This window comes from Callospermophilus lateralis, chromosome 16 (assembly GCF_048772815.1).
Source record: "Callospermophilus lateralis isolate mCalLat2 chromosome 16, mCalLat2.hap1, whole genome shotgun sequence".
Taxonomy (NCBI): domain Eukaryota; kingdom Metazoa; phylum Chordata; class Mammalia; order Rodentia; family Sciuridae; genus Callospermophilus; species Callospermophilus lateralis.
Genome location: NC_135320.1, coordinates 15450462 through 15476047, shown reverse-complemented (window position 1 = coordinate 15476047; position 25586 = coordinate 15450462). Strand labels below are relative to the sequence as shown.

Here is a 25586-nt window from a genome sequence, read left to right as displayed (position 1 = left end):
GCCCACTATAGTAGGAGGCTGTTCTCTGTATAAATCCTAGGCTATGTCAGCAAGGAAAGAAAAAGGTTGTGCAATGGAAAGGTGAAGAACGTATCTTCCTTACAACTTCCAAGATTTTTAGCCATGGGCAGGGAAGATAAACACTAATGAAATACCTGAAACATGGTTGAATGTTCAATGGATATGAAGATGAGGAGCAGGAGAATCCTGATGCTGGTTGTTTCCTTTCTGAGTCAGTTCCCTGGACTCACAGACAAGTCCACGACACTGACCACGTTATCTCCACTCCTCCCCAGCCCTTGGGCTTTCCCTAGCAGTTGAATTGATATACAGACATCTCATTTCCCATGTCTGCCTGTGTGTTTAGAGATTAATTCCTACTTGTCCTTCAAAGCACTAATCAAATATTCTGCATTCTGCAAAAAAATTTCCTAATCTCTTACTCCTTGTGGACTGATTCTATAATCTCATGTCTTTTTAGTAGAACTCCCTCACTACATTTTATTTACTTACAGCCTTTCTTTATGACCAGCCTATAAACTCCTAGAGCATAGAGACATGTCTCCTTTATATGAGAATTACCAGTTCCTGACATCACAGCATACACTTAGCTAAGTGCCCAATGAATGTGTTTTGGATGAATGTGTGAGTAAAACAATGACTGAATAAAACTACAATTATGTCTGGGATGAAGGCAAAGTTCAGAGAAATCAGACAGAATGTTATTTGGGTTGTAAAGGCGTGCGCAGAAAATTTTCAGGTGGAGAACTGGGTGAGATACCTCATACATAAAACAATAACATGAGAAAAACTACAAGAGAGATTAATCTGGTTGAACTTAGGTATAGGAGTGATGCAAGAGCTGAATGTTTGAGAGAGTATTTTGAAAATATAGCTTATTAAATTGCAGAGCCTCAAGAATTTGTCTGTAGATTGAGTTTAAGAAGCCCTGAGTTAGAATCAGGTTGTGGAGAATACTGCAGATACACATTAGGTTGGGCCATTCAAGTTTTTAGACAGGCAAATGGCATTTATATTTGTAAAAAGAATTTTCATTGCAATATGGGGGAAGCATTAGAACAGAGGAAGACTGGAGATGGAGAACCAGGTCAGAGGCAGTGTGGAAAAGTGTTCTGAGACAATATGGAGGCATAGGAAAAGGCATTGTGGTGTGCTGGAGTAGAGTGAGTGCTTCATCACCAGAGCCCAGAAAGTTGGCTCCATTCACTCCATGAGCTTCTGAAATGGCCAAAAATCTAAAAGAACCAACCTTCCTTCCTTCCTTCCTTCCTTCCTCCCTCCCATGCATTCTTCCATTCAACTGCTGCCGAGGACTGCTTTATACCAGACACTGTTCTGCAACCTACAACTCTGGGTTTTAACATCTTATTTGGGAAAAACAGAAAACCAAAAAAACATAACTACAATGTTTTTTAAGTGGAAGCTATAGCTGAGGAATGCTCCCCAGTGAAGTGCCAGCCAAAATACAAACATTTCAACGAAGCCAATAAGGAACATTTATCCACTTGGAGAGTAAAATATTGGGGAGATGAGAGGATCAGGATTTTTTAAAAAGCTTTTTCTGGAAAGAGCTGTGTTGTGATCTCTTTGTCTCCATGGTAAAGGATGGATGGGATTCCCTCCCAACTCTAGGGTAAGCGGCCACTTCCAAAGTGTTTCTTGGAGTTTTGAGGAAAGGACAGACTGGGGTCTCCTGCCTAGAAGACCTAGTGGGTGTGGTCTGAGAAAGCTGACTAGCTACATTGGTGCCACACTTTAAAAAAGAAAAAGAAAACACAAAACAGTGTGTGGATCAGTGACCTGGAATTTATTAAGTGTCAGATGGTGAAACAATGAAAGGTTTTGAGCATAGGAGTAGTAGTATTTGGTTTGCATATTTAAAGGATCACTCACTTGTCTGGGGAATAGACTGGAAGCACCTTGGAAGGAGTGTAATTTACGATGATGGTCCAGGTGAGAGATGGTGGTGGCTAGGTCTATTAGGGTAGTGGTGGAGGTGATGAAACATGGTCAGATCATCTTTATATCTGGAAAGAAGTGATTGCAAGATTCCCTGATGGTTTGGCTATGGAATGTGAGAGAATGAAGAGCTAAAAATAACTCCTCTATCTTTAGAAGGATGGGACTTCCCCCAGCTCAGATAAGGCAAGTGAGGACAAGGAGATATTGGAGAGGTTCACCTTAGTGTTTGCTTGGGCTGAGTTTGAGATGTCTACTAGACATTAAGGTTTCAAGTACACATTTTCTCATATGGAACTGGAGTTCCCAAGGGAAGCTGTAGGAACTTGAGAAACAAATTCAAGAATTTTCAGTGTATAAATATCATTAAGAGCCATGATACCGAATGAGATCACTTAGGGAGTGAGAGTAAATAGAGAAAAGAGGAGAAATAAGAAATAAATCCATAGAACCTCAATTATTACGAGTCAGGCAGGTAAGGAGGGACAAGAAAAAGAGATTGGTCACCCGAAACAGTGTCAGATTGAACCAAAGGCCAGTTGCCTCTCCTGGGATCTCTGTCTCGGACCCAGAACTTCACAGCATGATGCTCCAGATAGGCTGCTGTCCCCCAACTTTCAGCTACCACCCAGGAAGCATTAGAATCTACACGCTCTTTGTAGATCTCCCATCTGACCTCCTTTGGCTGTGACCTTGAAGAGCTCTGCAACTCACTGGGCAGCATGTTCCATAGCTTCAGGATTTTCCTTGAATGCTCCTACCCATTTCTTTCTTTAGCTGGTGCCAAGCTCTGTTCCTTCAGCCCTGAGGTCCTAACATCTCTGAGGGGCGAAGCTTGGCTGGCGTGAGGGTGCAGCCTTCTCTTGTTGTCACACCTGCTGTTTCACTATCTATTATGATTTGAGGACCGTTTTCCTTATTTTATGCATTTCTTTTCCTGAGATAGTGTCATGGTGTTGCTTCAGACCAGAGTTCCTCAAAGTGTGTCTCTCCAAAGCCCATGTTATGAAATAGGAATTTCACACGTAGCAGCAATGGTTTGAAGGGAATAAAGAAAGAGGACATGGGCTTAAGTTCAAAGGAATCTTTTCTTCAGTACAATTTGTTTCTAAATTATCAATGCCGGGATATATCTTTTTTTTCCCATTTTTGCCAGGACCGTGTTTAATGAGGCTTGGGACTCTCCACAGAGCCCCACAGGGCTTTAGACTGTTTCCTGGATTCAACTTGAGGTATTTGAATCAGCCTTTTCACTGCTACGGCCAAAAGATCTGCAAGAACAATTAGAGGAGGAAAAGTTTACTTGGGAGCTCATGGTTTCAGAGGTCTTAGTCCAAAGGTGGCTGGCTTCATTGCTCAGGACCCAAGGTGAGACAGGACATCAGGGCAGAAGTGTGTGGCACAAGAAAGCATCTGGGGAAGGAAGGAGAGAGGGAGGGTGCCCCCCTCACCACAGACAAAATTTAAACTCTGAGGGCCCACCCCCATTGACCTAGCTCCTCCAGTTACCCCCCAGCTAATCCCTAGCAGGAGATTAATGCTCTCATAACCCAATTATTTCATCTGTAGACTTTCTTGCATTGTTTCAAACATGAGTTTTTGGGGGACACCTCACAGAACCATAATATGGGGTGATACTGCATATGTGTGCAATGGATATATCCAAGTGAGTGTTATTTATCTGATATATTGAATGATTGAAGACTCAGAAGCCCAAATTAATTTTGGTTTTACCTTTCTTTGTCCGAGCACTATATTAGAAGAAATTTAGATTGTACCATTTTAAATGGTGTCTAAAAGATTGATATATTACGAATAATTACATCAAAAATGGCTCAATTATCAAATCATGTGCATTTTCATAGGATAGTATCAGATCTACCTAACAGTCTTAAATATTTTTACATTTGAAAACCTTCATCCAGTGATGAAGTAACTGTACAGTTTTATGCTAAATATGAAATAAATGTTATAAAAGTAAGAAACAAGGAGTATAATCTGTCCCCTTTTCTGACTAAAACAATTGAGTCTTCTTTGCAATTTTATTCATTAGCTATTTAATAAAACTATCATGATGGCTTTGTCTTTATGTCTTTTCCTGTCTTGTTAGCCTCTGAAAGTTAAAAGTTGTAAACTATTAGTTTATTTATTATGCTTCTAGCTGAGATAGAAGCAATTTATTCTTAATGCAATATGCCCAAGATTTCAAGCAGTAACAAACTTCCCCGATGAGGAATAGAGTTCTGTGTTCTTCAATTATTGTTAGCTGGTCTATTCATGGTTGACAGTCCTCCTGTAATCTGTATATGGCTTAAATCCAGAAAAGAAATATAAAATAAAACCATAGTTATGGGCATAGAGAAAAACAATATTCATTTACGGGCAGCTTTGTTCAAAGCCATTTCTAGTTTTCTCTGAGATGTAAATCCCCAGGTGGCAATCAACCATGTCCGGAAATTGGATTTATGGGTTCAATTGAGAGAATGTTTCAGCCCAGAACATTTAGAGAGCTATGGAATTTTAGAGTTGGTAAGGATCTTGTGGAGCGAACTTAAATATGACTTTTACAATGTATGTAACTGGTGAATTTGAGTTTCTGAAGCCAACTTAAAAATAAGAGGAGGTACACATATGTGCATACAAATTATAATTCATAGTGTGTCGTTCTCTCTCATTATTTTGAAAAATATATTTACAGTAAATCTTAACATTTTGTGTATCTAGTGATTTATACTAGTTTTGTGTATTTTTCATTAGAGCCTCATTCTGTTTCTTAGAACCTTTGGTTATTGATGTAGTAATCTGATGCCATGCTTATTTTAAGTCAAAAAAGAAGGCACTGGAGGCATATTGGTGTTTAAGCTCAAGGTTTCTCTGACTTCGTGTGACTCAGTTGCCCACGTATTCATATGTAGGCCTCCACTTTCACCCTCAGATCTGTCCCAACTCAGTTTTGGAAGAACAACTTCCACAAGGGGAGCAGAAATAAATCTCCATTGCCTGATGGGCTTGCAGGTAAGGCACAGGCCAGGGATCTCCAACACTGGTCTCTTGTCCTTCCCTTTTCTTACTACTTCCCATCCTCTGGGTCTTCTTGCAGCTAGTGTCATCCCTTATGCCAACGCCCAACCTTGAAGTGCCCAGCTACCTTTGGACAGGAGCCCACTCCCGACATTAGCCAGCAGTCACAGCTCTTTAACCCTGGTGTCATTTGTTAATCTCTTTAGTATCCAGATTCTTAGTTCACCTGCTAGAGTCATGTTCAGTCTGAGCGGCATCTGAACTTCCTGATGCTGATATAGAATTGATCACATTTACATGAGGAGTCTAGAGGCTGAGGGACAAGGTAAATCACTTTCTACCATGTAGAAATGGTCTCTTGCGAAATGCATCTTTCTCCTTAGGATCTGTCCTGCATATTTCCCTTTCTGTATACTACTCTCACAAACAAATTGTTACGGTTTGGATCTGGAACATCCTTGAAAAGTTTTTGAGCTGAAAGCATCATCCCCAGTGCAATAAGGTTCAGAGGTGGGGTTTCAGGCAATGATTAGAGCTCTAATCTTATCAGTAGATAAGATTAGAGTGACAGCTGAGCAGATTACTAGGTGGTAAGTTCTGTTGGATATAGACCTGGTCTCTTTCCCTCTCTGCTTTCTGGTTGCCATGAGCTGAGAAGCTTTCTTCCACTGCATCCTTCCACCATGATGTTCTGTTTGCCTCAGGCCCTGAGCAATGGCACAGATCATGAACTGAGATCTCTGAAACTGTGAGCATAACATCAACTTTTCCTGTGAGATGTTCTTGTCCGATATTTTGGTCACAAAGGCTAACCCAGAAATCTATGCATTATGAACAAGATAGGGTGTAGTGTAACGTTTTCTCCTTTTGGGTTTTAGTCTTTTTTTGTCTGACTTCTGTCTATGCCATCTTACTTCTTAGAAATTCCCTGGAACACGTTTTACTAGGTTTGTATTTTAGCTTGGTCTTCACATAAGCAGGTGGCTTAGTCTTTACACTTCTTTAGCATATTTCCTCCTCCACTGGATCTAACTTGGTTGCTCCATTTTCCACAGTGTGAACTCTGATATCTCTGTATTATGTTGCTTTTACCTGAATACTCAATACTTTTTTTTTTCCATTTTCAAAGTTTTAATAGATGTATAAATTGTGGCAATTCCCCATCTGGGAGATTTTTATGGAAATGGTCTCAGAAGGAGCCATCTGACCCGATGAATATTGTCCCCTGTCACAATGTCATAAAATTATGGTGCATGAAGGAAATGTAAGATCATATAGTTATTCCCTTGGTGTTAAGTTAAACTAAAGTCTTTAAGTAAGTAAGCTGGCTAGGTGGTGGGGGGTATTAGAGCTCAAGAGATTAGGAGACATATTACCAATATAGTATATTGGAGAGAAGGGATATTTATTTATTCTCTTTCTTATGTTTTTCTAATTTTTTCCTCCTCAAGCATACTGTACCCATGGTAGGAAATTATCAGGTTCTGTTCTTTTTATTCTGGACGTTTCTCCCTTTACCCTGGCACATTATTAGGGGTAGCAGGGAGTAAATTTGGCTAGCTAATAATGATTGATATTCTGAGACCAGGGTGGCTTTGTGGTGACTCATGATGATGGCTAGCCAGTCATGTTCTCTTTACCCTTTCTGTTTACAATAGCCTACAGCTGGAGTATGCTGAATAGTCCTGGGCATGTCTGCAAATAAGCTTCAGAAGGAGGATCTGATTATTTAGATTTGGAAGCAGGCATAAGAGGCCCCTTTTTGGCCTTAGCACTAAATCAAATTGCCCATTCCAGTTTTTCAGAAACCCTGCATTGGGAGTCAGAAAGTGCTGGTGTACATACACTACCTCTCAGGGGGCTCTTAGCCCCATGTGTGCAGTATGGTCCATTAGCACCGGGAGGAAATGAGTGTGGGGGCAGACCTTGGTCAAAACATCCCTGCCTCAGTTCCTGCCTGAACTTTTAAACCACATGGCATTTCTCATCTTTTCTTCCCCTGTACTTCCAGTCAAATGTCTGGATATTTGTCATGTTTCAGGAAGGTGCTGGGTATTTCTCATATATGTCCACCACCCTCATATCAAACAACATTAACGCCAGCGTCACAGAGTGAGTGAGAGGTCTAGTGAGTGCAAACTTCCTTGTGCCCTGTTGCTTCATGCCATAGAAGGCCGATGGGACCCTTTTCTCTTGGGATTGCCCCATGTTATAGGATGCCTGTAGTTTATTCATCCCAAGCCCTCATTTCTTCCTCTCTAGACCACTATAGGAACCTCATAGTTGGTTCATCCATTGCTCTATTCCATTGTGTTACCTCTGCATAGATACTGCCCTTAAATTTCAGCATTTATGGTGTCAATGCTATGAACCTTAAATCCTTTACTTGCTCTTAAAAACCCATAGAAGCAAACTCCTACTTCTTAGCATTAATGGGCAATTATAGAACCATTTATAACCAGCTACCTTTCAGATTATAACTACCTTGCAGATTTCTCTTTTTCCCTTTTCCCCATCCACATATGCAGAAAAATGCATTTTTCTTCGCTGTTACATTCATTTATATTGGATATATTGCTCCCCAATTCCTACCGCTCTTTGTTCATTCGATTGTTGAACATCTCTCTCTTCTTGAAGGACCATTTCTAATGCCAATTTCTTCACAAAGATTTTATGTTTTTTTCTTTTTTTTAATTTTCTTTTTGCTTCATTGAGTTTTTTGTTTGTTTGTTTGTTTGTTTGTTTGTTTGTTTGTTTTTTTAGCACTTGATGATTCTCTGCTTCTTATGGTATTTATCTTTTTAAATCTTTTAAGGACTTTATGTAATTTCCAAGCTAATCGATTCTCTTTTTGTCTTCCCAGCACCAAATGCAGTCCCTCCCTCCCTATCTTTCTTTCTTTCAACTAAATGCATTATTTTAATAGAAAACAAAATACAAAATAAGTCTTCTGAAAACAGAAATATTTAACCTTTTCAACACCAGAACTTGCTTTACCTTCCATATAGCTGTATACAGCAGGTCCACTGAGAGGCACAGGGCCTGACAGGGTGGACCACTGTGGGAGGAAGACTCAGGCTACCTCAACAAGTGCTCCTTTGAAGACACAATGTCTTGTGAAATATTTCAAATTATCTTTTATCATAATCTTTCTTTATTCTGTGCTGGGGACTGAACCCAGCCAGGGCCTCGCACCTTATCTTTTCAGGGGAGAGAATTACTAACAAAAAAGCTTGCTGGGGGAGCTGTAGGTGGGCTGGCTGCCACAGGTACTCTTGATGTCCCACATGCACATCGAGTGGTCCATGAAGGCAAAGGCAACCAAACCACTGTCTTGGCTGAAGGTGAGACTGGTGATGCTGTCCGTGAAGCATCTCATCTCTTGGAAAAGGGCCAAGGACGTAAAATCAGCATACTACAGAGAAACAGCCACATCAATGTTTATAGCAGCACAATTCAAAATAGCTAAACTGTGGAACCAACCTAGATGCCCTTCACTAGTTGAATGGGTAAGAAAAATATGGCACATATACACAATGGAATATCACTCAGCAATAAAAAGAGAATAAAATCATGACATTTGCAGGTGAATGGACAGAGCGTTAGAGAAGATAATGCTAAGTGAAGTTAGGCAATCTCCCCAAAACCAAAGGCTGAATGTTTTCTCTGATATAAGGAGGCTGATTCACAGAGGTGTAGGGAGGCGGGGCATGGGAGGAATTAGACAAACTCTGGATAGGGCAGAGGGGCCAGAAGGGAAGGGAGGAAACATGGGGTTAGAAATGGTGGTGGAATGTGATGATCATTATTATCCAAAGTACATGTATGAAGACACGAATTGGTGTGAATATACTTTGTATGCAACCAGAGATATGAAAAATTGTGCTCTCTATGTATAATAAGAATTGCAGTGTATGCTGCTGTCATATATAAATTTTTAAAAATTGTATTAAGAAAAAAAGAAAGAAAAGGGTCCTAGAAGCCAAGTCCCACAGCCTCAACCTCTGGTCCTTGCCAGTGGAGTCCAAGTACTTTCCTTTGGGAGAGGAGGAAGGCCCCTATGGCCAGAGATGGCTGTGGGGTGCTCCACAGCTAGTCTTCTTAGTCGAACCTGTGTTCAAGTAGATGGAGTCAGGGTGGAACCTGACACAGTCCCCATCAGTCAGATGTCCTGTGTGTATCCTCAGTGGGTATGTTTGATCCAGCCACCACAGCCTGGCAATGAGGTCTTGGGACCCACTGGCAAAGGAGAAGCTGTACGGCTGATGTCCAGGTCCCACGTGGGGTAGGCGTGTCCCTGGATTAGCATGATGTTGCTGAAACTGCCCAGGTATCAGATGGACATGTTTTCAGAGCATGGACATGTTTCTATCTGGGAGGAACCTATGCTGGTCTGCAGTGTCCCCACAATGTCTTCAGGTCTTTGCCCATGCTGTCGTCCTCGGAATCCTCCTCCAGAGTGTCACAAACCGGGCGATTGGGCGACGTGTCCTCCTGTCGACTTTAACTTCTTGGGCTGCCAACTCCAGAGCTTGACGCGGGAGTTTTCAAACTCAGCCGCAGGCAGTTTGCTGTCGGGGGAGACCTCCACCGTGTTGAGCAGCGGCTCTGGGTTGTGGAAGCCGTGGAAGCAGATGGTGATGAGGGAGGGAGGACCGTCCTTCACACGCTCAACGCTGTCCTGCAGGACCTCCAGGGTGGCCTTGTTCTGCAGAAGAGGGCTGGCCCGTCCAGGGGCTCCAGGCTGCCGCTGTCACCAAGGGAGTTGCCACTGACGTAGAGCGGGTCATCTGTTCTCTTGTCCAGCTGCACGTCCAGGTGGCTGTGGATGGTGATCACCCTGCACAGGGCACTGTTGCTGTCCCTCTAGAGGTAGTGCAAAAGGTAGCTGTCGCTGTTCCCCTGGAGACGGACCACACAGTTGTTGTCCAGGAATGTGCAAAGCTGGAAGTTGAACAGTCTGTCCTGGGTGTCTGCGTGCTCGGCAGCTGCTGGAAGACATTGTTCTGGTGGGCATTTTACAGGACCATCCCGTGGAAGCGGCTGTAGAAACTTTCCCCCATGTGTTCAGGACTGTTCTGAGCCAGGTTGAGAGGGAGGTAGATGAAGAGGGGGCAGAAGAGGGGCATTACTTCATGGCGGTGCCAGCAATCAGAATCAGTGAGAAAAGTCCACAGTCTTCCAAACTGTACTTCAAACTGCTCAGGTTCTGACTGGCAAGAGGCTACATAGACACTGTGTGGGATCAACGAGGTTCTGAGCGGACTGAGAGGTTGGCCACCATCTCCTCCGCACTCTGGGTTAGCCGTAGGCCTTGCTTTAGCAGACCTTGGAGTCCATGTACTGCAGGCATTTGAGTAGCAGGAGCTGCTCCATGCACATGTGTTTCATGACCTCCCACCCCTGAGCCCTAGTGGTCTACGAGGCTGCCCATTTCCAAGGCCAAGTGCTGCCCAGCACACAGCCACCTCCCATGGCGCAAGGGGAAAATACAGCACTTCCTGTGAGTCTTCACTCAATAGAAATGTTGTAGTCATCCTATAGCATAAAACACCTGGCTTTAGGAGAATTGGGATTTTTTTGTAGTGCATGGACTCTGTCTTGCAGAATATTCTGGCCTCTACTCCACTCTAACAAACTGTTCCCATCTTGACACTTGGCACCTTCTTATGCTTTGAAGCTACCGCCAGTGCTCGAATCACCCATTTAAAGACATCACCCAATCAGCCTTCAGATCTCCTGTGCTTCCCTAGGTTAAGTCTCAGACTTCCTTCATGTGACAATTCTGTTATACCACAGATTTACCCATTTCTTTCAGATTTAAGGCATTCTGTGTGTAGCTGCTATAGTTTGGATCTGTAATGTCCCCCCAAGTCCCATGTGTTAAAGCCTTGGTTTCCATCTGGCCACTCTCTGGAGTTGGTGGAACCTCTAAGAGGTCAGGCCTAGTTGGATGTCCCCAGGCCATTCAGGGTGTGTCCTAGAAGGGGATTGTGGGATGAATGTCCCCAGCCATGAAGTGAGCAGTCTGCTCCACACTATGACGTGCTGCTGCCTTACCATAGGACCTAAAACCACGAGACTGACTAACCATGAATGGAAATGCCTAGAACTATGGGCCAAATAAACCTTTCCTGTTTTTAAGTTGATTATCTCAGGTGATTTGTTACAATAATGGAAAGTTGAATAGCACATTGTCTTATAAAGTTAGTCTTTTGTTTTCATGGGTTCTGCATCCATGAATTCAATCAAATCTGGGTCAGAAATGGTGTCTGTAGTGGACACATAGACTTTTTATCTTGTCATTATTCTCTAAACAGCACCATATAATAACCATTTGTGTAGCAAATATATTAGGTATTATAAGTAATGTAGAGATGATTTGGAATCTACAAGAATATGTTCATAGGCGATATGCAAACACTCTTTTGTAGAAGGGATTTCAACACATGTGGATTTTGATATCTGCAGGGGTCCTAGAACCAAACTCTTGTTTAAATTATTACTTTCCCCAGCATGTTCTAGTCTATGTTCCTTTTGTCCTTCAAGCTCAAATATGAATTAACTTCAATTTCTATTTCTTTATTTCTACTTTCTACTCCATGGTGTTGGAGAGAACCATAAAATCTCATATTTTGAATCAACACACCCATCTCAAATCTCAGATAGATTCTCAAATAATCCAATTTTTCTGAATTTAGTGTTAGGAAGGAGGAGCTGTAGGAGAGTGTGGTATTTCAGAGCTGGAAGAAATGAGTTTCTCAGTGGGATCAATACCAATGGGTCAATAGAAGGTAAAACTAAAACTTGACCATGGCTCAGTAATCATGATGGAGTGAGGAGAGCTCCCTCTCTTACTCACTCTTCTGGTCCTTTTCAATGTTCCTCTTTCCTTAGACCAAGAGTTCCCTCCTTCTTCTTGGGTGGCCTCATCTTCTACTTTTCTGAAATTCTGCGCTATGTTCTCGTGAGAGTTATCAGTGATCTTGCAATAGCCTTGTCATATAGATACAGTTTTGTTTTTCAGATTTTTATCCATGAGTTTTCGTGAGTGCCTTCTTTATGCCAGATTTAGGAGCTGGGGTGTATCATGAAACTAAACATTTAAGTTCTCTGCCCTGGAGAAAGTTGCATTCTAGCAGGGAAGGCAAGCATTAAAATTAATAAACAGATAAGCACATTACATGGAATTATGCAAGTCTATGGCAAAGATTTAAAACTATACAAGAAGGGTAAAGAAGGATATTGAGAATTGCCAGGAAGGGGAGATGAGGCTGTGATTTGAAATAGGAAGGGAGGATCAGAGGAAACTCATTGAGCAGGTGGCGTTTGAGCAAACCCTTGATGGGGGGAGGGAAGTACGTATTTGTATACCTGTGGGAAGGACATTGCAGCAGAGAAGATGTCATTGCAAGCGCCCCACGTCAGGGGTGTGCCTGGCCTGGCCGAATAGAGGAGCAGTTTTCCTTTATTTGCGTGTAATCTATATACATCTTCCTTAATACTTTAAATCATCTCTAGCTTACTTATTCCTAAGAGTAAATGCTTTATAAATAGTCACTTTACTATATTGTTTGGGGAACAATGACCAAAAAAAAGTCTGTATATATTCAGTGCAGACACAACTGTTCCAAATATTTTTCATCTGTGGTTGGCTGAATCCATAGAAGTAGAACCCACAAATATGTCAATTGTGTGTGTGTGTGTGTGTGTGTGTGTGTGTGTGTGTAAATATACACACATATATAATATAATCTGCCAATTAAAAGAAAGTGAATATTTTTAAATGAAGAAGGTAAAGGAATCAGAGTGATCATTTAAAAACATGTCAGATTAGTAGTATCATCTCTTCTAAGTTATAACCCATTTGAGTCAAACGTATGATATGTCAAGATCATTGTATTGTCATGAGCAACTAATAAAAAAATAAAATTAAAAAAAAATAAAATAAAAGCCTCCCGTGTTCACTCAGAACAAAAAACTGTCAATCCCAATGATGCAGATGGGCATCATCCTGGCAATTCTCAACACCCTTCCGTACTCTTCTTGAATATTTTTAAATCTTTGCCATAGACTTGCATAATTCTATGTAATGTGCTTATCTATTTATTATTTTTAATGCTTGCCTTCCCTGCTAGAATGCAACTTTCTCCAGGGCAGAGAACTTGAGTACCCATTGATTTTACTATCTGTGGGTGTCCTGAAACCATTCCTCTTTTGGGTATAGCTATCTTCCTGATGCATGACATTTATGTTGATATATAAATAACTTTATGGAATGTCTAACTCAAGCTAATTAACAAATGCATTACTTCTCATCTTTATTTAAATTATGTTGACAGTAGCTTGTGGCCAGGCAAGGATGTGGACAAGAGGGTTTTATTATAATCTAGGCCAGAGATGGTGCCTTGGGAGGCATGGGTATTGGACGAGTGCAGATTCTGGCTCTATTTTGAAGCTAACCACCTGGATATGGGATGCTGGAGAAGGATAGAGGTCAAGGATGTTACCACACTTTCCGGCCTAAACAGCTCCCAGGAAGTGATGTCATCAGCCGAGAAGTAGCAATTGTGGATAAAATGGGTTATCAGAATTCCAGATTTGCATCTGGTTAAGTCTGAGATGTCTTCTTGACAGCCGAGCGGGTATGTGAGTGAGGCAGTGAGGACGGGGGTCCAGAACATGAAGTCTGGGCTAGACATGCAACTGGGTGTCATTTGCATCTGAAAGTATTCAGAGTTCTGCTGCTAGGTGGCACTGAGTGTGGATAGAAAGGGGGGGGGGGTGCTGAGGACTCACCTCTGGGCATTCCGATAGAAGATGTTGGTCAACAGAGAAGGAAGCAGCAAAGGGATCTGAAGAGCACTGACTATTCAGGAGAGGATCTAAAGAAAAGTTTGGTATCCTGGAAACCGGCGAAAAAGGTCTATCGAGGAGGAGGGAGTTACCAACTGGGTCAAATGCTGTTGAAAAGTCAGGTAAAGGAAAGGGCTGAACACTGGATACCAGCTTCAACAGTGATGATAAAAGTGAGCTGAGCTTCTTGTCTTGCTTTCCATAGTCACAGTGTAAAATATGCTCCTCTGTCCTTATTTCATACAGTTGCTTGCATTTCACACTTGCCTTTGCTTTTGACTTTAGGGAGAAAATTGAGAGCAAATGCTAATAGACATCTTACTGACTTGCCTTGTGACCAGATCATCATGATGGGTTGATGTCCATTTTCTTGCTGTTTGTCACAGCCTGTCTTTCTGGCACACTTCCCTTCTTCTTTTTCATAGTGATATTTTCCAATATCTATTATCTTTTATAACCAGGAATTGAACTCAAAGGCACTTAACCACTGAGCCACATCCTCAGTCTTTTAGCCCTTTTTATCTTATTTTATTTTTTTTTTTAATTTTGAGACAGAGGCTTGCTAAGTTGCCTAGGGCCTTGTTATGTTGCGGAGGCTGGCTTTGAACCTTGATTTTCCTGCCTCAGCCTCCTGAGCTACTGGGATTACCAGCATGCATCCCAGTGCCTGTCTCCAATAATGTTTTGATTCCTTTCAATCCTTTTGATTCTCTACATAGTCTTCCTCAATTTTCTTCCATGAATTTGCCCCTCTTTTCCCCTGGCATGCCTCTGATTGATTTCTAATGTCTTGTTTTTTTTTTTTTCCTGGGCTCTACAGTGTCACTCTTCCACTTTTGCAGCCTGCAATCTGTGCTACATCCAGCAGCCATTGTCACTATCACTCCTCACTGCTTAAAAAATAAACTGAGGCTTTAGCTTGGCATTTCTCATTCTCAGCACTGTTGGCATTTGGGTTTGGTAAAGTCCTGGGGGCTGGCATATGTATCAAGCAGTATCTTTGGTCCCCACCTAGTAGAGGCCAATTGTACTCCTGCCTCCAGTTGTGATAATTCACAGTATCTCTAGACATTGGCCCAAATCATCTCCGGTCAAAGTTATGCTTGGTTGAATACACTTGCAAACCACTGCTGTAGCTTGTCTCTGTCCAGCTAACTTACAGTCCTTTATTCAAGTTGCTGCAGGCAATGTTTATAAAATGCAAATTTTATTAAGAAATTCTATTTCTTTAAGTCTTATAATGGGTCTTGATATCTTTTTTTTTCCTTCAGTATAAGGGATTGAATTCAGGGGCACCCAGCCACTGAGCCACATCCCCAGCCCTATTTTGTGTTTTATTTAGACACAGGGTCTCACTGAGTTGTTTAGCATCTCACTTTTGCTGAGGTTGGTTTGAACTCATGATCCTCCTGCCTCAACCTCCTGAGCTGCTGGGATTACAGGTGTGTCCTGATATCTTGAAAGGAAAGTTCATACTTCCTTGTTGAGTACTTAGAAAAAGTATGATATGGTCCAAAACTCTGCAGGCACCTGTGCATCTGTCCTGTCTGGCTACTTACCGTTCCATAAATGAGTCTTGCATTTTAATGCCTCTGTGCTTCTCATGTATTTGTCTTCCCACTTTAAAAACCATCTTTTCTCTTTTACTCTTAGGTAAGTAAAGCTTGTCCAGAAAAAAAAATAGCTAAAGAATCCTTTTCTTTGCATAGCCTTTCCTTATCTTTAAATTCTTAGAACACTCCTGGTATTTCTTGCATATTATTAGCATGATATATATCCTTCTAGTTTGTGGCCATTGATTTCTTGTCTTTTACCTCTTACCTGAGTATAATCTCTGAGAAGGTCAAGGATCTTGTCTTGCACTTGTGAGGCACTCAATAAATGCTTATTAATATTTTAATATACTAAAGGATCACAGAGAAGTGAAGCTACTCCTGACATGAGCAACCCACTAAATCCAGAATGGAGAAATAACCTTTTGAAATGAACTTAAACGGGTAAGAAAACGTTTTGAACATTTGACTTCTCAAAAGAAATAAAATAGCAGAAGAGGTTCGGAGATGGCAAATTCCTTTAGAGGGTGATTAGGTTCACGAAGGAAGAGGGAAGTCACAGATTGGCACTAAATCCTGGAAAGCCTTGAATTCCGGCTGAAGACAGTGGGAAGATATTAAGATCCCTTTAAAAAGAGTTGGTGCTGTTTTTTTTTTTTTTTTAGGAAAAGCTATCAGTTAATCCAATACAGATTATATTAGAAGGAAGAGACTGAATTTAGATGGACTATTTACAGTTATTAGTTTAGGCAAAAACAAATAGAATCTGAGCTAAATAGCAAGAAATCACTATCAGACTATGTGTAAACTTAGAAATCAGATTTTTTTCTATAACTGTCTAATTTAGTATTGAAATAACTTCTTGGTAAGTGAAGCTTGTGCAATATGACTTTTAACTGGCTTTAATTCTTGAGGAATAGATATAATCCTCTGTATAATTGATTTTAGAATATGAGAATAAATATGAACCTTTGTACAATAGATTTTAGCATACATTGTTATTGACTTCAGCATAGCATGCAAATCAGATACTAGAAAGCTATTCTCTTGAACTTAATGGATTATGGTAATTCAGTTCTTTTTTCCCCTTTAGAATCAGTTAAAAAAATTTACTGTGTCTGAAACAAAGATCTCCATTCAGATGCTTAATTAATTCCTAAACTGCATGAATAATTTGTTTGGTCTAACAAATCATTTTTACTTGATATTGTGTAATGAAGCTAAAAAGTACATACTTTTATCTCATCTGACTTTTGGGGGGAGTTGGAGTGATGCATCTGGCATGTACAAATGATCTGGTGGCTGTAGAAGTAGGGCAGAAAGATCTTCATGTCAGTTGTCAACCCTGGTACTTCTCTGTGGGATCTGTCTTCCGTGTTAGAATTGTCGAGGTCTTATTTAAACCTCAACTTCATGCTGCAGAAACATGAAGTCAGCTCATGCTTTCCATACCCATGGACACATGTGAAATTACATATACAGACACACAGAGACACAGACTGACAGCACTTAAGTCAGCCTCCTCCTACAAATGCTTTTTCTTTTTTTCCTCTTGGTCTCCAGGCTTTTGAGGAAGTAAAAAGTAGCTACATTTTACAAAAAGGTTGGGAACATTGAACTTACATTCTTTTTGGATTGTGCAGTTAGATACACATAAATATAGTGTTCTCCCCATCTCGGCTGTCACTTTGGAGCGTGGTTGCCAAGGTGATCCTCTGGCACAGTGAATTTGTTTTTGTGTGACTGGGTGAGTTTGTGCTGAAAGCCAAAACAATACTGGAAACTTCTCACCCTGGGAATCATTCTCTCTGTGTTATTTTTATTGTCCTTCTCTGACGACATGTTCTTGCTCTCTATGTTTTGGAGGGCTTAGGAAGATTTTTTTTTTTTTGTCATTATTTTGGTGGCCTGTTTTATGGGGTGGTTGTATAGGTAAACATCTACTCAGGTAGGAGCTGTCAGTCATCTTGGTGATGTTCACATGTGTGATCCTAAAACAACCCTTTGGAATGAGAAGAATTTCCTTTAGAAAGAGAAGAATTTCCTTTAGAAACACCTAGGAAAATTTGCTAGATGTCTTATAGGTTCATTAGTGCCTGATGATTTTGTAAGTTCTTAGGAGATGCAATAAGACATACATAGTGATACACCTCACAACCGTCAGGCTTGTGTTGAAGTTTGCCATGGCTCTTCCTCAAGGAAAGTGTTGCCCTTATAGAATGTTGAACCAATATTAATTATAAAAGCTTTAATTAGGGTTTGAACCCCCATCCTATGTTTTATAGCATAGAATGTGATTGGAGGTCAATGTCTCAGCCGTGTACATGCAAAGGCAATGCTTATGCAAAACTACTGGCCACTCATTCATTCTTTCAGTGATCAAGTGTATGTCGAATGTCTACATGTCAAGTCCTGTGCCAGGAAATGGGATATGAAAATTAGTTTCAACTCGATATGGTTTCTGTCCCCATGGTCCTTGGAATCTAGCTATGGAAGATAGACATGAATTGAATTATGACTCAAACAAATATAAAATTGCAGCACACACTTGAATCCATAGTGAAATAGGAGTTCAGCAGGCAAAATGAGGGGACAAGGGTTTCCAGACTGAGCAGATAAATGTGCAAAGAACCCTGTGGGCAAGGGTATGGCAAGGACAAGACCAAGGGATGGCAAGAGTGCTGGGGTAGTGTTGGTGAAGAACAGGTACAGGGGAGGGGGGACAAATTTCAGATGATACCAGGCAGGCAAGGATTGGGGTTCTGTTAAAGAACTCTATTTCTTATGGAAGTTGAAAGCTATGTAAGATTCTTAAGAAAAGTTTCTGTAAGGGGGAGAACAGATGGAAGTAGGTACATTAGTTGCATAGTTCTTGCATTGCAGTATCTGAGAGTATAGTTTGCTTAGTGTGAAAATAGTGGCTGAAAGGAGAATGGAATAAATTCAAGAGATATTTAAGAGGCAACATCCAAGGAATTTGGAGTTGGATAGGATACAGGGAGTAAGAGAAAGGAGGGTCAACACTGACTTTCTGACTTGTGCAGATATATGGTGGCACTGTTAGTGGACGCTAGAAGCAATGGAAGGTGGTAAGCACAGCAGAGGAGGAGCATGGTTTGGATTTCAGGCATGTTGAATTTGATGCACCTTTGGAACATCAAGAAGATATTTAAGAAGTCTGGAGTATACAAATCTAGATCCTAGAGTTAAATCCAGGCTGGAGATATAATTTGTAAGCCTTCTGAATAGAAATAATAATTGAAACTGTGGGTGTATGTGAGATCATCTAGGGAGGTTATGTATGAAAGAACATGAAATAATAATGGCATTAACTTTTTGCCTTCTGTGTGTGAAGTGATAGCTACTGTCCATTTATCTCAAAATTTTTCAAAGTGATTGAAACAGATTTAATATTCTTACAAGCAATCACTCACATTTATCTACCTTCAATGGATGTCCAAAAGTGTCAGGATTATCAACAACCTAGCAAAAATAAGGTTGTAGAAGAATATAGAATTGCTGTATTATCAAGGCTCAATAGGGAGAGGAAATCAAAGTTAAATCTCTCTTTATTTGACCAGGCTAAAGCCATCACATAAATCAAACAAACCTAACTTAAAGTATCCTACTGCTTTGAATTGGTTTAGAAGTTAAAAAAAAAATTACTTTTGAAAAAAATTGTCAGGAAATTTGTCAAATCTCATGGAAAAAAAAAAGCTGTTTAAAGATGCCTGCACTATAATCAAACAGAACTCTCCAGGTTGTCTTATTTCCCTGCAAAGAAAAAATATCTACTTTTGTGCATTTTTCACATTCATTAGTAGTGAATTCAAAAACCAGTTGCTTATCCTACTGAGTATTAGATTGAAGTCCAGCAGAAATCATGCAACCTGTAGGGCTTCCTAGGTGAGACTGGAATTGAGGGGATTTGTTCTAAGGAAGCATTGGTGGAATGGGGAATAAATGGGGCACTGTGATTAGTACAGTCTCAGTGGGTACATTCTAAAAAAAAAAAAAGAAGTTTTGCATATCTTAAGAATTTCTAAATATAAATTGCTACTTTTAAACTATTTTAATGCAAAATCAATATTTATCAGCGACTTTAATTACTGTGGAGTACAAATTTCAAATTCTACTGACTATAAAAGATAGTTATATAATTCAATCCTTAACATCATAGTATCTTTGATAATGGATAAACTTTTGCATGCTATTTAAACCCTTGGCCTGCCTGTTCATCCTGATTTTAATTGTCTGGGCATATCAGATATATTACTCATAGAAAGCAGTTTTTGTTCTTATTCTAGTAACCCAGACATCTGTGTAGATTATGGAGGATGCACATTGGTCGCTGATGGCAGGAACGCTACTACCAGTTAAAAATATTCATCATAAACTTAAATTTTCTTTTTGATTAACATTGCAATATGAAATACATTGCTCAAAAGAAGCATAAAACGAAAGAAAGGAAAATGAATGTCTAGCTAATTTCTGTGCTAGAATATTCACTTGTAAAATCTTTGAGTTGGCAATGTATAGTTGGCTAAACCACAGACCTAGCTTGAAACTTCTTTTCTTGAGGCCTGTTAGGTTACTCCAAGACTGGAACGTGATGCTTTCCTCTAGTTAAAAACTCCACATCTTACAGAACTGCTAATGTAAGCAAACTGTGAGGCAACTTCTAAGAGTGTTTGAAATCACAGGTTTTGCTAGATACGTGACTTGGATTTTCCCTTGATTAGCTCTTAACTCTTCTTGTGGAGGATTTTTTTTTTTCATACTTGAGAAAGATGTCACTCCTGGAATTGTTATATCAGGTTTCAATAGGTTATAGATGCATATCTTGCATGTCAGCTGAGATTGTGTGAGGCTACTCTTGTACCAGTGATGGAGACTACTGTGTCCAGGTGTTAAGAGAAACATCTCCTCAAACTGGGTCTTGGGCCCAGAATTTCTAAGCTGTGCAATATGGAGCAAATTAACTCATCTCACTGTACCATATTTTCCCCCAATGAAATAATGGGGATATTCATAGAACTTTCACTGTAGTTTTGAAGATTTAAAATATGACTAAGTGCATTTAAAACACTTGTATATGTTTTCTACTGTTACTATTATTTTATTTACTTCATGTAAAATTCAAGGCCTTTATCTGCACCTATTCATATTCATCAATACATGTCCATTTACACTCTATATTATTGAGCATATATAACAAACTCAGAAGGTTGAAATCCAATGATACAATGCATTCTGTATGGAAGGAAAAATTCTACACTAGATTTCTCTCCAAATCTTCCTATGCTGCAGTCACAGAAGTTTTTCTCTCTTTGCCTTCTTTCCTTCAGCACCCAAACATCACCCCTAACACCTTCCCCATAGTTTCTTTAATTTTTTCCTTCACTGTGTGTTGGACCAATTACAAAAGATAATGATTTTGTAAGGGACAGTGTGTATGTGTGTGTGTGTGTGATGTGTGAATGTGCTTGTGTGTGTATATATATATCAAAAGAAACAAGGATAAAGTTGTTTTGTGCAAATACCAAGGCAATTATCACAGTGTCACCAGTGTAGCACTTATAATGAACAAGACCCTTGAGAGGAATGCATGGCATCACCAGCCAGGGAGACAACTTTCAGAGAGCAGGAGGGTGCAGCACTGATTTTAGGACTGAATCTGAAACAGTTTGCAATTATGATTCCTTTTCATCTACATCCTTTTTATTCTAATTATTAAGCTTTTCTATAGATATGGGGGGGTAGTCTTGCTATCATAATTCTTTTATAAAAAGCCTAGGAAGAGAATTATTCCTTTTTTTAAAAAAAGCTTTCTAAATTTCTTCTTTCAAAAATATTCCTGCAATTAAATAAATGTTATATGCAATTATAACCATAAGTCTTCTCCATTTATTTCTGTGTCTTTACTTCAAGTCAAATAACTTCCCATTGACAAAGTCAAGGGCCATTTACTGTGTCCTCCCACATGGACATAGTGTCCTCTTCCCAATTCAGTATGAAACTTTTTGTTCCTTTGTATGGTATCTAAGGTACTTCCTGCAGGCAAGTCACTATAGTGTATTACTGTTTATTTCACAAGATGGTTTATGAAAACTGTGTTCACAAATCAGGTGCAGCCTGTGCATTTACATTTTTTGAGAGGAGGATGTGGCCGCATCCATAGATCCTGCTTTTAGCAAGATTTACTTGGCCAGAGGTCTTCTCAGCCCTCTGATTTGGAAGCATGCTTCTCCATTTTATCACAGAATTTTTGGGAAAAATACGAACATTTTTGTTATCAGAAATCCTGCTTTAAGAGCGGTTATTCTGAAACAACAGCTTTGGGAAAACCTGCAGGACCAATTGCATAGAGGAAGACTGAAAAGGCCTCGTTTTAAAGAACCTCTCTTTAACCCTTTAGAGGTAACCCTTTAGAGTACTTTAGAGGTACTTTAGAGCTTCTGCTTCACATATTCAGTTTATACAACAAATTGGACTGCCCTAGGGATCAGGACATGTTGCTGTAAGCTTAAGATACATCTTTACCTTTGTGTTATAAAGCAGTTACTGTAAGACATTTTCTAATCTAAAGTCAACGGAGAAAAAGATGATCAAGGCTCATTCCTCCTCCAATGTGATAATTAATTCATTTCTAATACCGCCAAGTGTTACCTAACAGAATTTTGGTCAACAACTGGCCACAGTTTGGGAGGTGGTTCCATAAGGTCATATTTGAGCTGAAACATTCCTATTGTGACAAAACAGCCAGTGCAATATCATAGTGCAACATATTATGCGTTTGTAGTGATACTTGTGTGAACAGACTTCTTGTGTTTCTAGTATATTAAAATATTCTGTACATTACCTAATACTTGGTAAGGATAATAAATGACTATTTCATTTGTGTATTTATCTTACCATACTTTAAACTGTTATTTTGGAATGTACACCTTCTACTGATAGAAAAAATGTTTACTCTCAATTATGCCAGCAGCCACCACATGCACCTGGTGTTCATTGTCTCTTGGTTGCATCTAGAGGCCATGTAGAACAATGACCTGCACATCTAGGTTTGAGTAAATGTACTCTCATTTTCACACAATGACAAAATTGCTTAATAATGCATTGCCCAGAGTATTTTCCTATTGCTAAGTAACTCATTGTTGGATCAATCATATTACTTCAAATATACTTATTTGCCTCCTCCAGATAGCAAAAATTTCCTTATTATGAAATGCAAAAAAAAGTGCATGGTCACTTGTTACGTGTGTATTAATGGTTACAATCTGTATTGTTATTCTAGCTTCACTTGCTTGCGTTTTTTTCAGTAAGAAGAAGAGTAATTTCACCAACTACTCAGCATCTTTGTGTTCCGGACACTCCATGAAAAAGGGGTGGTGTCTGGCTCCTCTGTATGGGCTTCAGTTTTCCCTTTGGAACATCAGACTTTTAGACTCACAGCTGTGAAGAGCAAGGAGACTTAAATTCTTGTATCTGCTGTATGGTGTTTGGGTCCAACAAAATAAAAAAAAATCATTTTAAGATCTTGTTTATTCCTTAAACATTTTATTTTACTAAATAGTAAGGAATAACTAACTTGGTTTTGTGCATTGCAGGTATATCCATTTCAACCAATTAGAAACACTACATCCAGAGACCTTTGAAGACCTTCTGAAATTAGAGCGACTGTAAGTGCTGACCCTTTAGATGTCTTTACGTTCTGCTTTGCATATTCTGTTTATCCAACAGCTTGGATTGTCATGGGGATCAGGACATTTTGCTATAAGCTTAGGAAACACCCTTATAAAACAGAGTTACTGTAAGACCTCCCATAGTTTGAAATCTATGGAGAGATGAATAACCCAAATAAAAACAGGGTAAAAGAGATGATTGGCTACTTCATAAACGGGGTTAAGCCACTTGGAAAGCTGTTGTGGAACCTACTACCATTGAACATACATATCTCCTATGAGCTGTAATAGCAATTCCACTTCTAGTTACACACTGCTGTGGACTGAATGCATAGTCCAAAATTTCATGTATTGCAAATTTAATCCCCAAATTTATATGTTAATGGGGTTTTAAAATGGGCCTTTGGGGTAATAATAAGGATCAGATGAAGTCATAATGGTGGTATCCCCTGATGACAATAGTGACTTTGTAAGAAGAGAAAGAGAGCTGAGCTAGCATGCTCTTGCCCTCCCACACTGATGCCCTCTGTCACGTTGTCATGTGGCGAGAAGGCCCTCACCAGATGTGGAACAGGTACTGATGTCCTGTCCTTGACTTTCCACCTTCCAGGACTCGGATCCAAATAGGCTTCTGTTCTTTATTATTACACGGTCTCAGATAATATGTTAGAGCAACAGGTGAGAACTAAGAGATTCACAACTGAAATGCACATCTATGTGCACCAGAATATGTGTTCTCCACGTTAGAATAAATCCAAGTCTCCAAAAATAACAGTGAAAAACACATTGTGAGTTTATAAAATAGAAAATCATAAAACAACACTGATGAACCTCAGAAAAATCTGAGAAGAAACAACCCGAACACTGAAATTACATAGCTTTATTTTGTTCTTAAAAGAAATTTATATGCACATAGCAGGAATATGTGTAGTATTTAAAAGTTCAATGGTGGTAAACTTTGGTGAACAGAAGGTGGCTGGGAATGGTGGAGGAAGTTTCTGTGATTCTGGCAATGTTTTTTTTTTTTCTTCTCATTTTTCCTGGGCAGTCATCACACACCTGTGTTCACTTTGGGGACACACGTTGTGCTCTATTATCATGGCATCTGCACTTTTCTAGAAAACTGAATTTTCAACAAAACTTATATAGACAAACAATGACAAACCAAAAGGACACTGGTACAGTCTCCCTTTGTCTTATCTATTTATCAGGTGAAGGCACATTACCACTTCAGTTTCTCTAAGACCTTTAATTAACAAATTTATTGTCTTCAGCTTAAGGTATTTTTTTTTTTTTTTTACTGCAAGCAATTTTAATACAAAATGTGTCTTGTTTTTAAACAGTTCATTGGTAGAGCTTCAGTTTCTGCCTCAATTAAGACCAATTGAGATAATCACACAGCAACATGGTGGGAGCTGTAAGAGGAACAGCAGCTAAAAAAAACAGGAGCCCCAGACAGCCCCTCTTTGTGGTCACTTGGTCAGTTGACTTTATTACGCACACACAAAAAAAGACAGAAGCAGACAGGACTGGTGAACGAGTGTGCTGGTGAGCTCTGTCAGAGAATGAGCAAGTGTTTGTCGGAGGCCCACATCTTCAGAATAGGCTCGTGGAATTCATTCTTCAGTTTGTGGGAAGTTGATCGACCATTTGAATAAATAGCAAAAAATGCCAGATAAACAAATCTGTAATTCGCAATGCCACCAAGGATTATCCCTCACCAAAGGTCTGGGTCCTGGTGAGTACAGGAGTAATTGATGGCAAGGCTGAATAATTACAAATCAGTTTAAAACCCCAATGTTCTGACATTTTGTGAACAGTTACATTTACCCCTGAATTCTCACTTTTTTTGAATAAAAGAAAATGTAAAATTTTGTAGATTATTAATCATTAATCTGTTTTCCTAAAAAAAAAGAATGAATTAGGAATTTATAAGCTTCAACAATGATGCTCTTATGCACAAAATAGTAAGAAATAGTAAAATTAAAAGATAAGGACTAGTCAGCCACTTTCCAATACAGTTACTCCAAACCAGGTTGCTTCTAGAAGTATAGAGGTCATAACACATGGAATCACACTGTTTGGCTTTGTTTGCTATTTTGCAAGGTCTGTGGTGACGGATAGGTAACTGGGTAGGAGAGCGTATGGTACTCTTCCAATAACATGTATGTTCAAGAGGTCCTGTGTGTGACAACCATGGTGTTCAACACATGTCATGGTTAAGATTTACAGTTACAATAACTCAAAACTTCAAAAGAACTGGGGCACCAGATTAAATTTGGGGGAACATTTTGCTGATGAAAGAGCATTGCTTTTCAACAGTATACCAGAGCATTTATTAAGACTCTCACAAGCCCACCTATTATTCTGCCAAGATGGGAAGGGAGTGTTGTCCTACCAGAGGAGACGTGGAATTCCTGAAAGGCCCTATAGTGATGGCAGTCTCATTTTCACAGAAGAGACTTCTTATTCTGGGATCCATGAATAA

General features: G+C 39.7%; 1 protein-coding gene and 1 pseudogene across 1 annotated transcript in view; one reads left to right on the top strand and one right to left on the bottom strand.

Annotated features, from left to right (window-relative positions):
- Nucleotides 1–25586, top strand: part of Pxdnl (peroxidasin like) — a 431430-nt gene that overhangs the window by 262939 nt on the left and 142905 nt on the right. The window contains exon 5 of the mRNA XM_076836074.1: nucleotides 23024–23095. Within this exon, the coding sequence (XP_076692189.1) occupies nucleotides 23024–23095 (72 nt within the window). The remainder of the gene's footprint in view (nucleotides 1–23023; nucleotides 23096–25586) is intronic.
- LOC143382311 (TAF5-like RNA polymerase II p300/CBP-associated factor-associated factor 65 kDa subunit 5L pseudogene) lies at nucleotides 3145–10377 on the bottom strand (annotated as a pseudogene).